This window comes from Microtus ochrogaster, chromosome 7 (assembly GCF_000317375.1).
Source record: "Microtus ochrogaster isolate Prairie Vole_2 chromosome 7, MicOch1.0, whole genome shotgun sequence".
Classification (NCBI taxonomy): Eukaryota; Metazoa; Chordata; class Mammalia; order Rodentia; family Cricetidae; genus Microtus; species Microtus ochrogaster.
The window spans coordinates 57,802,602-57,818,192 of record NC_022014.1 but is presented as its reverse complement, the minus strand read 5'-3'; the positions used below and the strand labels follow the sequence as shown (position 1 = coordinate 57,818,192).

The 15,591-nt window shown below is 42.0% G+C and overlaps 1 protein-coding gene across 11 annotated transcripts in view; it reads left to right on the top strand.

The window, feature by feature from the left end:
- Window positions 1-15,591, top strand: part of Tenm2 (teneurin transmembrane protein 2) — a 1,251,952-nt gene that overhangs the window by 863,614 nt on the left and 372,747 nt on the right. For 9 of the 11 annotated variants that reach the window (XM_026780485.1, XM_026780490.1, XM_026780489.1 and 6 more), the window contains one exon: window positions 10,832-11,041. The exons of the other annotated variants lie outside the window; for them this stretch is intronic. In XM_026780485.1, coding sequence (XP_026636286.1) covers window positions 10,832-11,041 — 210 coding nt within the window. The remainder of the gene's footprint in view (window positions 1-10,831; window positions 11,042-15,591) is intronic. 11 annotated transcript variants of the gene reach the window in all.

Below are 15,591 nucleotides of genomic sequence, written 5' to 3'. Positions count from 1 at the left end.
GTGTATCATGGTAATTGTAGCCTCATAAAAAGAGTTTGGCAATGTTCCTTCTGTTTCTATTATGTGGAACAATTTGAGGAGTATTGGTATTAGTTCTTCTTTAAAAATATTGTAGAATTCTGCTCTGAAACTATTTTTTTTTTTTTTTTTTTTTTTTAGTTAGGAGACTTTTGATGACCATTTCTACTTCTTTAGCAATTATGGGTCTATTTAGTTTTTGCTTATCTGGTCTTGATTTAATTATGGTAACTTTCATTCAGAAAGTTGTCCATTTCTTTTAAGTTTTCCAATTTTGTGTAGTACAGGTTTTCAAAGTATGACCTGATGATTCTTTGGATTTCTTCCATATCTGTTGCTATGTCCCCATTTTTGTTTCTGATTTTGTTAATCTAGATATTTTCCCTCTGCCTTTTGGTTAGTTTGGATAAAGATTAGTCTATTTTGTTGATTTTATGGAAGAACCAACTCTTTGTTTCATTGAATCTTTGTATTCTTTTCTTTATTTCTATTTTGTTGATTTCAGCTCTTGGGTGTGTTTGCTTCTTTTTGTTCTAGAGTTTTCAGGTGTTCTATTAACTGACTAGTGTGGGATTTTTTCCAGCTTCTTTATGTAGGCATTTAGTGCTATGAACTTTCATCTTAACACTGCTTTCATTGTGTCCTATATATTTGGGTATGTTGTGTGGTCATTTTCGTTGAATTTTAGAAAGTCTTTAATATCTTCCTTTATTTCTTCCTTGACCCATTGGTGATTCAGGTGAGTATTGTTTAATTTTGATGTGCTTGTGGCCTTTCTGAAATTAATGTTGCTGTTGAGTTTTAATTTTAAGCCATAGTAATACTATAAGTTAAATCAGATTATTTCAATTTTTGTGTCTGTTGAGGTTTTTTTTTTGCCTAGTATGTGGTCAATTTTTGAGAAGGTTCCATGAGGTGCTGAGAAGAAGGTATATTCTTTTATGTTTGACGGAGTGTTTTGTAAATTCATTTGAGTAATAACATCTGTTAGTTCCCTTATTTCTGTCTGACAGACTAGTCCAGTGGTGAGAGTGGAGTGTTGAAGTCTCCCACACATAGTGTGTGAGGTTTAATGTGTGATTTAAGCTTTAGTAGTGTTTCTTTTACAGATAAGGGTACCCTTGTATCTGGAGCATAGATGCTCAGTATTGATGGCTTTTTCCTGTGACTAATATGAAATGTCCTTCTTTCTCTCTTTTGATTGATTTTAGTTTGAAGTCTATTTTGTTAGATATTAGGATAGCCACACCAGCTTGTTTCTTAGGTCTGTTTGACCTTTATTCTGAGGTGATATCTGTCTTTGAGGTTGAGGTATGTGTCTTGTATGCAGCAAAAGGATGAATTCTGTTTTAGTATCTAATCCATTAGCCTGTGTCTTTTTATAGGTGAGTTGAGTCCATTCATATTAAGGGATATTAATGACCATTGATTGCTAGTTCCTCTTATTTTAGTTTTCATTGCTGGTGATGTTACTGTGTGTGTGTTTCCCTTATTTGGAATTTGCTGCTGTGAGATTTTTCTACTATTTGTGTTTTTGTGTATTAAGCTAACCTCCTTGGGTTGGAGTTTTCCTTCTAGTACTTTGTGTAGGGCTGGATTTGTGGCTACCTATTGGTTAAATCTGGTTTTTTTCATGGAATATCTTGCTTTGTTCGTCTATGATAATTGGAAGGTTTTTCTGGGTATAGTAGTCTGGGTTGGCATCTGTGGTCTCTTAGTGTCTGCATAACACTTGACTAGGGCCTTCTGGCTTTCATTGTCTCCATTGAGAAGACAGGTATAATTATGATAGGTCTGCCTCTAAATGTTACTTGACCTTCTACCTTTGCAGCTCTTAATATTCTTTCTTTATGTTTAGTGTTTTAATTATTAAGTGTCAAGGGGACTTTTTTTTGATCCAGTCTATTTGGTTTTCTGTAAGCTTCTTGAATCTTCATAGGCATCTTTCTTTAGGTGGGGAAAGTTTTCTTCTATGATTTTGTTGAATATATTTTCTGTGCTTTTGAGTTGGACATCTCCTTTTTCTATCCCTATTATTCTTCAGTTTGGTGTTTTCATGGTGTCCCATATTTTCTGGAAATTTTATGTTAAGCTTTTGTTAGATTTAATGTTTTCTTTGACTGATGAGTCTATTTCCTCTATTGTATCTTCAATGCTTCAGATTCTCTTTTCCACCTCTTGTATTCTGCTGTTTATGCTTGCATTTGTGAAGAGCCAATTCTTAAAGGTTATCCTCTGACTTCCACATACAACTTCTACATGCATGACATGACATATGCCCCCATACACCTATATGAAATTAATTAATTAATGTAAGTATGAATTAGAACAGTGTTGTGTATCTAGTGGGCAGCCTTGTGAAAATTAAGATGTGTGACTTGAAAAAGTTTGTGCATCCAGAAGTATGTTGGGTTTTGTATAGAAGAGAGACAGAAGGGAGAGACAACAGAGACTAGACATCTTGAAGTATATGTGTTAGATGTTTTTTCGGATACTATAACAAACACCTTGAATGATCAGTTTATAAAGAGAAAATGTTCACTTTGTCTTATAATTTGGAAGGTTTCTGTCTATCCGTGAGTGCCCTATCTTATCTGAGCCTATGCTGAGACCACACTGCATGGTTAGAGCCCATGATGGAGCCAACCTCTCATGGGGACAGATCAGAGTGCCTCACCACAGTATCCTACACAGGGACACCCCCAGCGACTCAAAAGCTTCTCACTAGGCCCCACTCTTGAAGTAAGCTAGTCTCTCTCAATAGCATCACACCCATGACCAATGTTTGCAACATGGCCCTTTGGAGGACATTTAAGATCCAATCTATGGCATGCTGCCTAGACTGTGCTCTTCAGTATGGTAATCACTGGCCCCCCATACTACTTAAATAGAAATCTGTTATAAATCTACACAATGAGAGTTTGGCTCCTAGTTAGGCTGGACTCATCTGACATGTTCAGTGGGCATACGTAGACAAGGAGTGTGCCCACCCCCACAGAGCATTATGCCAAGCAGTACTCCATTTCAACAAACGATAATTCTGCCAAATCATCGAGATACTAATGAAGGGGCAAATAGATTTTCTAGGCAGAATGTGTTTGAGGAACTAGAAAGAGGATTCCACAGTTAGGAACACTTGGTTCTCTTAGCAGAACATCTCAGTTCAGATCCCAGCATGCTCATGAGGCAACTCAGAACAGCCTGTGACTATAGTATCAGGAGAGTGAAGCCTTCTGGCCTGCAGGGCACCTATGGGCTATACACTTGGCACACACACACGCACACACACACACACACACACACACACACACACACACACATCTCCAAAAATCTCCAAAAATTCATTTAAAAGAAAGCATTTGAAGTTCCACAACATGTTAATAAAAAGTATTGTCCCTGTCAATAAGAAAGATCCGTATCCTCACACGAGCAAGCTACGCTGAGTCATTCCATTTTGCCTCATGAATATGAAAGACACGGCATAAGGAATTACAGAAAATATTTCACAAGTGAACTCTAACCTCCATCTCTATAACCTGATCTGAATTTGACACCTCCTAACGTGCAGAGCTGCTTGGGAAGTGTGCTGTGTAAACACACATCCTGGTGAGATGTAGTGGCAACACCCACGTATACACAGTCCCAAGCTGCGAAGGCAGTTCCTGCTGGTGCTCCTGCATCAGACTGGGGCTGCTCCAGTGGCTTGCCACCTTTCCAATAAGTTAAGTACAAGAGCTTGGGTGCAATAGCCAGGGTTCTGCCAGCAGCGTCTTTGGAAAATAATTTGTTTTCAAGACAATGCTTAACTGGGCTCTGCTTCACTGAAGTGGGAGTGAAGCAGGCAATTAGGTCTCGCACTAGAAAAACAATCAAAATCTTCCACGGCACAATAGAGAATAGAGCGAACCCAGTTAGTCCATTGACTACCGCACTGAGAAGACCTAAGAGGCCAGAATGCAAATCCCTTGGGTGAGGGCGCATAACCCAGAACTGTGTTCTAGCATTGAGTCTCCTGCCATAGTAGAAGCTCTCAACCCTTTCATGGCATGCAGGGCTCTCCAAGCTCCCAGGAAGGTCTATGCCTCTCAATAACTGATTACACTCACTGCAAGCAAATTTCACCTCTCTCAAACATGCATAAGTCCCCATATTTGATTCCCACCGATAATATAAATTTACATGTTTGATGTCTACATGTGGGTAAGGGAATCACACATTTCACTCCTAATACATATCAACCGCTTTTTTGGTTTGGGGACTCAAACACTAGGACTTGTGCATGTTAGACAGGTTCTATACCCCTGAGTCACACCCCATGGATCTGCCCAGTTTTTATCGGTCAAAAAAAAAAAAAAAAAAAAAACTGAGTTGATGTAATACTGACATGAACCACATTGTGTATTCTGTTCCCAAGCCACTACACATTTGACTTCGGAGTTTCTCAGCCCACCATTGCATGTGAGAATGGGCCATTCTTCCTTATGAGGGACTGTCCTGGGACTTGTAAGATGGTTAGCAGCCTCCCCGACCTCTGCCTACTCAACACTAAAAGCCTCCGTTCCCTGCCACTACTGGTATAACCAAACACCTGCAGACATTACTATCAAATTACCCTTGTGCAGCAGCAACAATCCTCTCATGGAGATGAAGTAATCTAGCAGGAGATTGAAAGAAAATATTTGTAATCAGGAAGATAAATTTATATAAAGCTAAAATATATACTATGAAATCTATATTTTAATTTTGAGATGCTGCACTTATCAAATATCACTTTTGCAATCTGCAGTTATGATTAGAATTTCTTTCGGGTGTGGAGGTGGTTGTGTTCTTAGAAAGCATTTGTGCTCTGGGTAGGCCGAGGCAAGAAATTCAGTACCCCCAGGCACGGTAGCTATGTATCGATGCATTGAGGTTGAGTTTCTTGCAGTACTGAGCCCAGAAAACTTGCTATCTGCGCGCTGGATTGGGAAGACGTGGACAGCCATCTGCTGCCTCCCCGCCCCACTCCACGCACCTGCAATGTTCTTATAAGCACATTAGTTACTTCCCACAAGAAATACTTTCTCTGGGATCCCATGTTCCATCTCCTGTTATTTAACAGGAAGGGACTCAGCCTAAAGACCATGCAAATTCTTTTTCTGGGGGCAGAATGCCTGGAATCTGTTTCTAGTTCCGCTAAATGACTTTGTGGTGTTGGCCATGTCATTTTTCCCACTTGGGCTTGATGATCAGTTTGAGGAAGGCTGATTTCCCACCAAAGTGTCAACAACAGACTCAAAGTTGGGTTAAAAGAGGAACATAAAAGGTTGGCATGGGGAATAAATTGATTCACATTTTGAAAAGTTTGGAGGAGGCTGGGGTGCTTTGGGTTTGGCTGAATCCTGCTATTCTACTAACATTAATCAGTAAGTTTTCTTCAGCTTCCCACTTCCCTTCTCATCTTCCATTGACTTCATTCACAGACAAGATCCTCTCTTCCCCTTGGTAGAAAGACACCTACAGCCATTCAAGCCTCATACTCTCCCAGAATATGGCTTGGTGAAATAGCTAAATGGGTTGGCAGGGATTGCAAACCATCGTTAAGGAAAGTTGTTTAAATGCTCTGGTCCGCTGTTTTTCTTGAACTCAACAATGGACACTATTTTATGAAGTCCTTAAGGTTATGGCACCATAGGGGATTTTCGGGTTTCTGCCTATGGTTAGCTACCTCCTTGGGGTTGAATTCTGTGGTGCATGCCAGAAGAGCACCAAGGTGCACTTTTTGGCCACCAGTAAGCAATACTTGTGTAGGTACTAGTAGAATGAACCACGTAAGGCTAAGGTTTGAAGACTGGGGTTCAAACTGTAGCTCCCCAGCTGCTAATGGGGCAAGATTTGATCTCAGCTTCTCCTACCTATAAATGGGAGAGAAATTAGAGTGTAATTAGTTCTTGAAAGTTTTGTGGGTGTTGAAGGAGAGAGCGTGTGTGAAATTATTTAGTTCCATGCTCAGCATAAAGCAAGATCTCATACTATGTGGAATTGGTGAGGAGTGTGGAAGTTAATGCCATTGTCAACCCAAGGAGCTCTAGAATCATCTTAGAGACAAGTGTCCATCTGGGTGTGCTTTGGGGGGATTACCTAGGTCATTTGAGACGGGAAAACCTACCCAGTATGAATAGTGGGGTCCAGAATCTGTGTACACCTTGGTCTTTGCCTCCTGACCGTAGATACAACGTGACCTGCTGTCTCAAGCTCCTCCTGTTCTCATTTGAACTAAGAGAGCAAAGGAAGCCTTCCTTCCATCGGTGGCTTTGGCTAGGTATTTTGTCACAGCAACATGACAAGTAGCTATCAGAGCACTGATCAGATTTATCTTTGTATTCCTTTGTTCCTGGTGCCGCTTTTTTATTTTGTCATGTCTTAAGTGTATCTCTCTGCTCCACCAAATATCCTGACACCCCGTCACTGCATAAATCAATTATGTATTGCCTACACAGAACACTTTAATATCAGCTCCCTATCAATCTTTCCAATGAAAAAGAGCCAGTTGTTTCAAGTGAATTTGGGGCCATTGTTCTCCAGCACACCCTCTGTCATCAATTAGGGAAGATATTTCAAATGGCCGGGTAGAGCATCAATTTCGCTGTTACTATTTATCATTTGGGGAGGAGGAACAGAAATGGTAGCCTTTTGAACTTGTTGGATGAAGTCTCGAAGATGGGGCCTGAATCTGTGTGCGCAGCAAAATGGCACTGCGATGGACATGATGGGAGTTGGAGTCAGATTTCCCACCACAGACGGTGTGTGTTGAAGCTTTCAGGACGACTGCAGTGGGTGATGAGTGAGAACCTGGAGCACGGATAGCAAATCAACCCTGGACATCTGTTGCCTCTCCTCGTCCAAGGCTATGCATTTTCTAATGGATGATGTCACTACCTCCCACTGGAAGCAAGTGCAACCAGAATCCTTCTCCACATGGCATTTCAGCAGCCATAATCCGTCTATCAGACATTGCACAGAATTGCTTTGTCTGGCTTCAGGTCTAGCTATAACAGAGTTTTTATAACAAAATCTTACTTGTCTGAAGACAGATATATTAGCAAACTGAATTAGTCCCTTTGCTTAAGGTCATGGAGGATCCAATCGTGCAGTTAATCAGAGTTTGATTTACATGGGGGATCTTGGAAAACCCATGCGCATACACATTCACATGTGTGCAAGACCATAGGAGTTTAATAAATGACATATTGCTGCCTTTGCATGTACCTCTTTGCTTTGTAACCAATCAGAAATATGGCTTCCTGTCCATTTGCTGAGGAATTCATACTCATTCACAAAGAAGCTGAGGAACCCACTGGGAATGAGGAGTTTCTGACATCCGTAACCTGGGAACCAAGCTAGAACATGTCACCTGGTTAGCTGCCTGCCCACACTAAGGTTTTTTTGTAAGAAAACAGAGTCCACAAAGGGAGCCAGCTAAGTTCCAGCTTTCCCCCCTGTACTTTGGAACCTGCTTGTATCTACACAGATGGTCTCTGTCAGTTGGAAATAGTCAGGGGCAAATGTAGCCTAAGCCGACGAAAGTAGCAAACGACCTAACAAATAGAGAACAGCACACTGTTTGGGTTGGGGCAGATCTAGGGACTCAGAAATTTTCCAAGTAGTGGCAGGTACCAGCATGCAGAATGAAAGAAACAACCAAATCAAAATGGAGGAATTTAGAAGTGTGGGGAGCTACCAAGAGTCCCACGATGTTATGATGCAGAGTCACAGCGCACAAAGCAACCCCAGGGCTTCCACCGTGTTGTGACTCTTCTTCCCTTGTCAGTATTTGCGGATGTTAAAAAGTTCTGGTGTCTGCACTTTGTGAAATGAATTCACACAGAACAAAATTCCCAGAAGGTCGTGTAAAGAATGATTTCACGGCAACTATCCTATCAGGCTCCTGGAAAAATTGCACTTGAACCTTAGTTCCACCTCAGTCACTCAAAGGAATTTAAAAAAAAAAAAAAAAAAAGAAATTGGCTTCCAGCCATCCTTGTTCTTCAACATTCGGTTTCAGACATGCCTCAGTAGCACACACTTTAAAGCCTTACTGCTAAGTAGACATCAGCACTGATGCCACAGGACCTGGGCAGGACCCATCTGCAGTCAGAAGCCTTGAAGAAGGGTGGAGGGTAACGTCGCTACAAACATCAAAACAAAACAACAATGAAAACTTTGAACTCTGACCCATGATAGTTGCTATGTGTGGCTGTTCAAAGATGTGCCCTGCTCCTATCTGGAAGAAGCCCTGGGATTGGGGGAGGCACCTTGCAAGTATCTCTCTTGTACAAATTTCCTATATTATTATGGCTATTATTTTCATTCCCATATTACCACGCTATTTGGGCAAGCATTGTGTATAGGTGCAGGGTGGATTTGAGAAAGACAAGCCTAAATTTAAACCCTGCCCTTGACATCTTGCTGACAGTTGAACTTCTCTTCTTTGTTTCCGTTTCCTTGTCTATAAAATGAGAGTTTTCTATTGTCACATGTGATGGGAATACATGGTCATCCCAACCTAACGAGGTTGTTTTGGAGACTAAGAGAGATGATGCGAGAAAACAGACCAGTGCAGCGAAGGGAGAGAGCTACCGTGCAATAAGCAGTACTAGCTACAATGGTGGTAGCTAGAGTTTTATTGTTTAAAGAGAGATCTACGAGAGAATTATTGACTACATGCTCACATTGATTCTGATAAAACTCCATGGCACCCAGTCCAAAGCAACTGAAAATAAAAAATGTCATCTCTTATATTATTCCCTAACACCTGCGAATGTATTGCATGTTTCAAATCAAACTCCATTTGCCCATGGACTTCTCAGGGATGATTTGTCATCATTTCAATTATCTGGCCAAGAAGCTTATGATTTAGGCTTTAGGACTGAAGAGATGCCTTGGTGGCTGGGAGCAGCTCTTCCAGAGAACCCAAGTTTGGTTCCCAGCACCTACATTGGTCAGCTCGTATCCACCCTCATCTGGCTTCCATGGGAACATGTACATACTTGTAAGAACATTCTTAGAGATATATAAATTGAAAACCTAAAAGTCATTTAAACTTTAAAAGTATCTTAATCTCGTCAGCTTTGTGTCACTTTGGTCCCTCCAAAGGGCGTCATTTCTGTCCCTGCAAAGGGTGGCGTGCTAACAGTGGTATAAGTCCTCATTGCTACTGTTCATTGTGTTCTCTCCTGCCAGAGAGCATTTTCTTCAGAGACTTACTTAAGCTTCCATTCTTTCAGGGATCTTTCTTTTCTTGTCTACCCTGACTGCTACCAAGCATCCCCTTCCTCCGCCCCTGTAGTATCCTATGCTAGTGCACACCACTGCCCTGCTTTCTATCACCTGAACCCTGCTGGTTCCTCACCCCTCAGAGGCGGTCTCTATGGCGGGGGTTCCTTAGGATTCAGCAACACACATGCCCTTGTTGAACCCAAATCATCCATCTAGGTCAACATGTAGTATATTTTATATAAATTCAGAAAATGCAGTTGTGAAAGTAACGGCAAGTGTTGGTATCTACCTGAATGTTTGAAAATACCTCTATGTACCCAGTTCTTCGGGAAAGCGCAATTCTTCAGGCATAGACACTTTCCGGGATTGAACTGTTTGTCTGAATCTCATTTGTTTTCCAAACATCCTACCCTTCTCTCCACACCCCAGTTTCATGGGCCGCTCCTCCTTGCTCATTTCCGTTAGTTTGCTTAGGAACAAACCAGCCAGTCACCAATTCTGATGACCCTACATACAAGGATACAGTTGGTGATGAACACATAATAGCTGTCATTGCTCAGAAGCCGATGTCAGGAGGCAACACCACGGAGAAAGAGGATCCACCAGTCGTCCGTGTGAAAGGGACCCTCTCTACCCAAGGGCAGTTCCAGGTTACTGCCCATGTTACTGGCATGACTGCTGTTCCTTCTGGCACGGAGCAGCCATGCTTTGCCGCATAGGAATCTGCCATGACGTTCAAATAAACCATGTGATACAATGACTGACCAACTCACTGGCATGAAAACATGGGCCTGTTTTCACATTCTGCTCTAAGCTAAAGGATTTACACAGAGAGCTTTACTGGAGAGAAGCCGAAGTCTGGAGAATATTGGCCAGGGGGTAGAAGCAGTGTGTGTGTGGGGGGTGTCCACTAAGGTGGGAATGCAAATCTATGTAAAGGTGGGGTGACTTGGCATGTTCAAGCAAGAGAAATAAGAATTCTCAATTGAGTGGAGAGTGAAGAGCCAGGTGGAGAAGAGGAAGGGTGCCCTCTGGGTAAGGGAAGTAGGCGAATAGCTACCATCCAGAGAAGGCAGAGCGTGCATAGCATCGTAAAGAGTTCAGATTTCTTTCCCCATACAATGGAAAGTCATTAGAGGGTGCAAAGATAGGGCCTGATTTCTACCTATGAAATGCCATCTTAACTTCTGTGGGAAAGAGATGGAATTGTGCCAAAGTTGGTGGGCAATTTCGCAAGAACAGTTATTGGGAGACCAGCAAGGAGATAGTTTAGGGAGAGATGAGGAAGGCTTAGATAGAAAGAACTAGACTTTTCTAGACTGATTTTGTTCAAATGGATGCCCTTCTCTGAATTATATTAATAAAGGATCAAGTATCATACTACCAGTGGTATGTATTTGGGATGTTGAAGAAACATCAAAACCATTGAAAAGCTCATCTGGAGCGCCTCATTGACAGATATATTATATATTGTGAGCTGGTTTCAATGTGACTTTCTTAGGATGCTCTCATGACACTCATTGCTGACCTTTGACCCCTCTGTCCTCTTTCCCAGGTCGTCCCATTCCACCTACATCCTCGTCTAGCCTCCTCCCATCTGCTCAGCTGCCTAGCTCCCATAATCCTCCACCAGTTAGCTGCCAGATGCCATTGCTAGACAGCAACACCTCCCATCAGATCATGGACACCAACCCTGATGAGGAATTCTCCCCCAATTCATACCTGCTCAGAGCATGCTCAGGGCCCCAGCAAGCCGCCAGCAGTGGTAAGGAAACTCTGTGGTGTCTGAATGTGTGCTGTGTTGTGCCTGACCTTCGTGAGTCTCCCGCAAAGTGACAACTATTGACACAAAGAAGGGGAGAAGGTGCTGTGGGGGGCATCAAGGTGAAACGCATTCGTCATGTTTGTGGTGTGGCCGTTCTAAGATGCATCTGTTGAAGGTCACAGCTGTTGGGGGGCGGTGTTTTACTGATTCAAACAGGCTCTGAGCCTCCTTTTGTGGGAGGATTTTGCCCATGGCTACTTGTGAGAGCGTGCTGGGCTCAAAGGTGAAGTGTGGGGAGACACGGGAATATGGGAATATTGGATTTTGTATTACTCTGATTCTGGTCACAGCCAAGTGACCCTGGACACCCTCACATGCCCTATTCATGTGCCTCTTAGTTCCCTTGCTTTTTTTTTTTTGTCAGTGTCTTCTGACTTCCCCTTCCTTGCGTTTTTTTATATAGTTTTGTGATTAAAATGTGCTCCCTTGACATGATTACGGAATATCATGTGAAGACTGAAGTGTTTGGGGTACGACCTCTCTATGACCCTCTACTGGTGCCCTTCCCTTGAATTTAACAAGCTGATCACGAGGCGCTGGGATAAACACAGCTTCTAAATTCAGAGGACTTGTTTGGGTTTTCATGTTCACGGGACAGGAGGAAGGAACACGAGGTTCCGCTCTACTTTTGAGGATTTTGTGTCTCAACTCCTCCCACTCTCTACGTCTTAGATAGAATTGGCTCGAGCACAACAATAACCAGGCCTTATTTTGGATTTATCTCTTGGTGGAATGTTCACCTGAACAAATGAATACAGAGGAGGGCCCAGGATTTACCTAAGGATTCAGTACCCTGACCTAAGGGGAGGCCGTGGCACAAATGAACTAATCTTAACCCAAAGCTTCGGCACTGCCTTCTGAGACAGCCCCTTGTGATGTTCATCAACCCGCTCATTAAGAGCAAGAGAGAGGGGCTAGAGAGATGGCTCAGCAGTTAAGAGCATTGCCTGCTCTTCCAAAGGTCCTGAGTTCAATCCCCGGCAACCACACGGTGGCTCACAACCATCTGTAATGAGGTCTGGTACCCTCTTGTGGCCTGCAGACATACACAGACAGAATATTATATGCATAATAAATAAATTTTTAAAAATTTAAAAAAAGAGCAAGAGAGAGATTTGCATGTCAAGAATACTCTCCGAAAAGACTGCTTTGGCTCTATCCATGAATATAAGCTACCAATGCTCTCAACCTCTCAAATTATAGAGGACCTCCTAAATATATTAGGATGATTCATTCAGAAAATGGACCGATAGACTGCTACTTATGATAGCCCATGCCCTTCTTCAAAGCCAGGCCTGATATATTTAGCAAACTCATATTCTTTTTTTTTTAAAAAAAAATTATCTAATCAAATCTCTCATCAAATGAGCAATCCATTGTTGATATTATGAAGGCCTTTAATCTACCATAAATCTTTATTAGAACTCATCAGAGCTTCTAGTTTGAGAGAAATGTGATTATGGCACTCTTAAAATGACATTACATCATCGGGGTGATTGGTTTATCATTTGGAGAAGAGACATCAATCATAACTAACATAACCACACAGTAAATGAATTCAACCTTTCTACCGTGGAACAATGACACCGTAATTGCTCAAAATCAGGCTTAAAATGAAATCGGAAAATGCTCTTTCTTCAAATATGATGTTAACTTAATGGAATATATTATGAAAAATCATGTTTGAGGAAATTCTATATAATTAAAAATATGTGGAAATATATTCCCTTTTTTTTCTTTCATCAGAACCTGATTTTAGCAACAGCACTATTTTTTCTCTTTTCTTTTTTTCTTTCTTTTTTTTCTGCAACAGAGATTATGTTGCATTTAATTGAACTACCCTCGCTTCTGTTTTGCTACTTTTTATTTCATACTATGTAATCGTGATGAATATTGTATTATGAAGGACAAGAGGCTTTTGAAATGAGGTGCACCTGCTGATCGCTTTTGAAAAACAGACAATTATTAAAGAGAAAGTGAGCTTTTAAAAACAACATCCTTTTATGCATGTATGGATGCCCAAGCAAAGATGATTTCCATAAGTGAGGTCAGTTCTTATTGCTGGGCCATTCAGAATGTTTTCTTAGTGATAGCACACAGGGTGATCTCTTTCCTTTTTGAACGGCCGTATCAGATTGTAGGTTGTCAATACAGGTTTTTCTGTTGGCTTTGTATAAAAATCAAGGGCTCATCATCTTGGTGAACGGGACAGATCTGTGTGTTTAGAGCCAAAATTATTCATTTTTCATCAGTTCCACCAATTTGTTCAGCTCACTTAAAAAAAACTGATAGTGGTTTTAGCTCCACCAATAGGAAAAACCTGCCACAGCAAATGTGAAGGTCCAAACAAGAGCCCGTGCTCATATGACTTCTCCAGCAGAGCGGAGACAACCTGATTGAATAGTAGCCTTGTTCCCAACAGACTCTTATCGGAGGGTGTGCGAAGGGTAAAGCAAGCAGGTAGTCACTCAGCGTCCTTCACTCCTGCTTGGCTAAATGAGAACTTGCCCAGCTCGTGTATGTGGGGACGCTCTTGCATGTGCATGTATTTCTGGTGGAATGGATTTGGGGTCCAGGGCAAATTGGGGCTTCTATCAAGATCTGAATGCAGTTGCCATGAATTTAAATTTGACATAAAGGATTGAAAATGGAGTTTGACACCAAAGATGCAGACTGCAGAGCGGTGCTGGGGTATTTTCAATTGAGTTCGATGAAAACGGCTGAATGTGTCAGGCATCGTCACAGCCCCAGCACAGGGCCCCTGTGTTTGGGTGTGTTAAGTTTAGCTAAATAATTACACAGAATATTTTTAAGTTGGTCCCTTGGCATTGACACTGGAATCTTAAGATCAGGGAGCAGATCAGACTTTGTTTTGGATCCCCCCCTTCATTAAAATACCTTCCAGCATATTCTGCCCACCCGCTGCCGGAAAACATTATTTTTTTGCCCTTCTCTTATTATTTTAATGATTTGATGTCATCAAAGCCTGTCCTTAGGACAGTCACAGCACACATTTATTGCCCAACAGGCCTCTGTTTCGAAGAGATGACCTGGATATAAAACCCAGGAACTAAAATGTTTTTTCCCAACACTAAAGTTCCTCAAAGCAACAACCATTTCACCTTTTTGTGTCACTGGTCATTATTTTCTATGACTATATTGCCTTCTTTAGCACATGGCACTAAACTCTCATCACCTTTGCAGCCAAGTTACTCTAACCTTCCACCTGTGCCAACCCAGAGATACACAGGTGTCGTTGGAGAGATGTTTCCAGAACTGATATAACCAGCCCCTAAAACATTTGCTTCCCTATAGCTGAGCTCAGGCCAGAAGCTCACCCTCTCTTTTGACCTTCTGCCAGAGTGGATTAGTGCCAATGCTGTGTCTTGTATATGCAGCAGTATACATTAAATCCTCTGATATCACTCATGTGGAAAAACATCTGGATGCCAGCAGCAGCAGCAGAATGAAGGGTCTTATCTGGAAAAAAGGAGGCTTCCTTTAAATCATCATTATCAGGTTTGCACTGTTATCAACACAGTAATAAAATATATAGGCAGTCACATGCTCATCCAAAAGATCTGGCTCACCTCTCTTCCATAGACAGAGTTGAGTTTTGGTTCTTTGTGTAGACTTGGAACGGTCATCGGTAACATCATGCTGAATATTAGAAATGAAAGCAAGAGGCCCTGACAGGAACCTTCCAAAAAGTCCTCAGCAGCAGAGAGAAACCATCCAAAGATGGAGGGAGGGGTCCACATTTGCAGGGGAACAAATGGGATGTGCCCCAGGTCTTTTGTAAAACAGCAAGAGCTTGGATTACTCTACTCTACATGGCAACAGCACGCTCCAGTCTGAAAGTTTCGGTTTGCAGATGGTGACCTACGGATGGCCTTGCCTGCCTCATTTATGGCTTCCTTATCCAGGTGTATGGAAGGCATGTTGATGTCTGTTTGCACGCAAGTCAGGGCCAGAGGTCAGGTTCAGGCGTCATTTTCCAGGTGCCGTCTACGTTGTATTTTTTGAGACAGGATCTCTCTCACTGGCCTGGGGCTCACTAAATAGACTGGGCTGGCTGCATGTGAGCCCCAGGGAGCTACCTGTTTCCACTGTCACAGTGTTTGAATTAAAGGCAGGCAGACAACTGTAACTAGATTTTCACATGTGTTTTGGGCTCAGGTCCTTGGCTTGCAAAGTCAGCGTCACACAGACTGAGCTACCCTCTACCATGTTCTTACCTAGCTATCTTAATGATTGTCCTGTTAATCTGGAATCAAAAGAAAAAAGTTCTCTTTCTTGTTGTTGTTGTTGTTGTTGTTGTTGTTGTTGTTGTTGTTGTTGTTCTTCTTCTTCTTCTTCTTCTTCTTCTTCTTCTTCTTCTTCTTCTTTCTTCTCTCTTTCTATCTATGTGTGTCTTCCTATATTTTCTTCTTTCCTGTTGTTTCTTTCCTTCTTTCTCTCCCCCTCCCCCCCCCTCCTCCCCCCTCCGA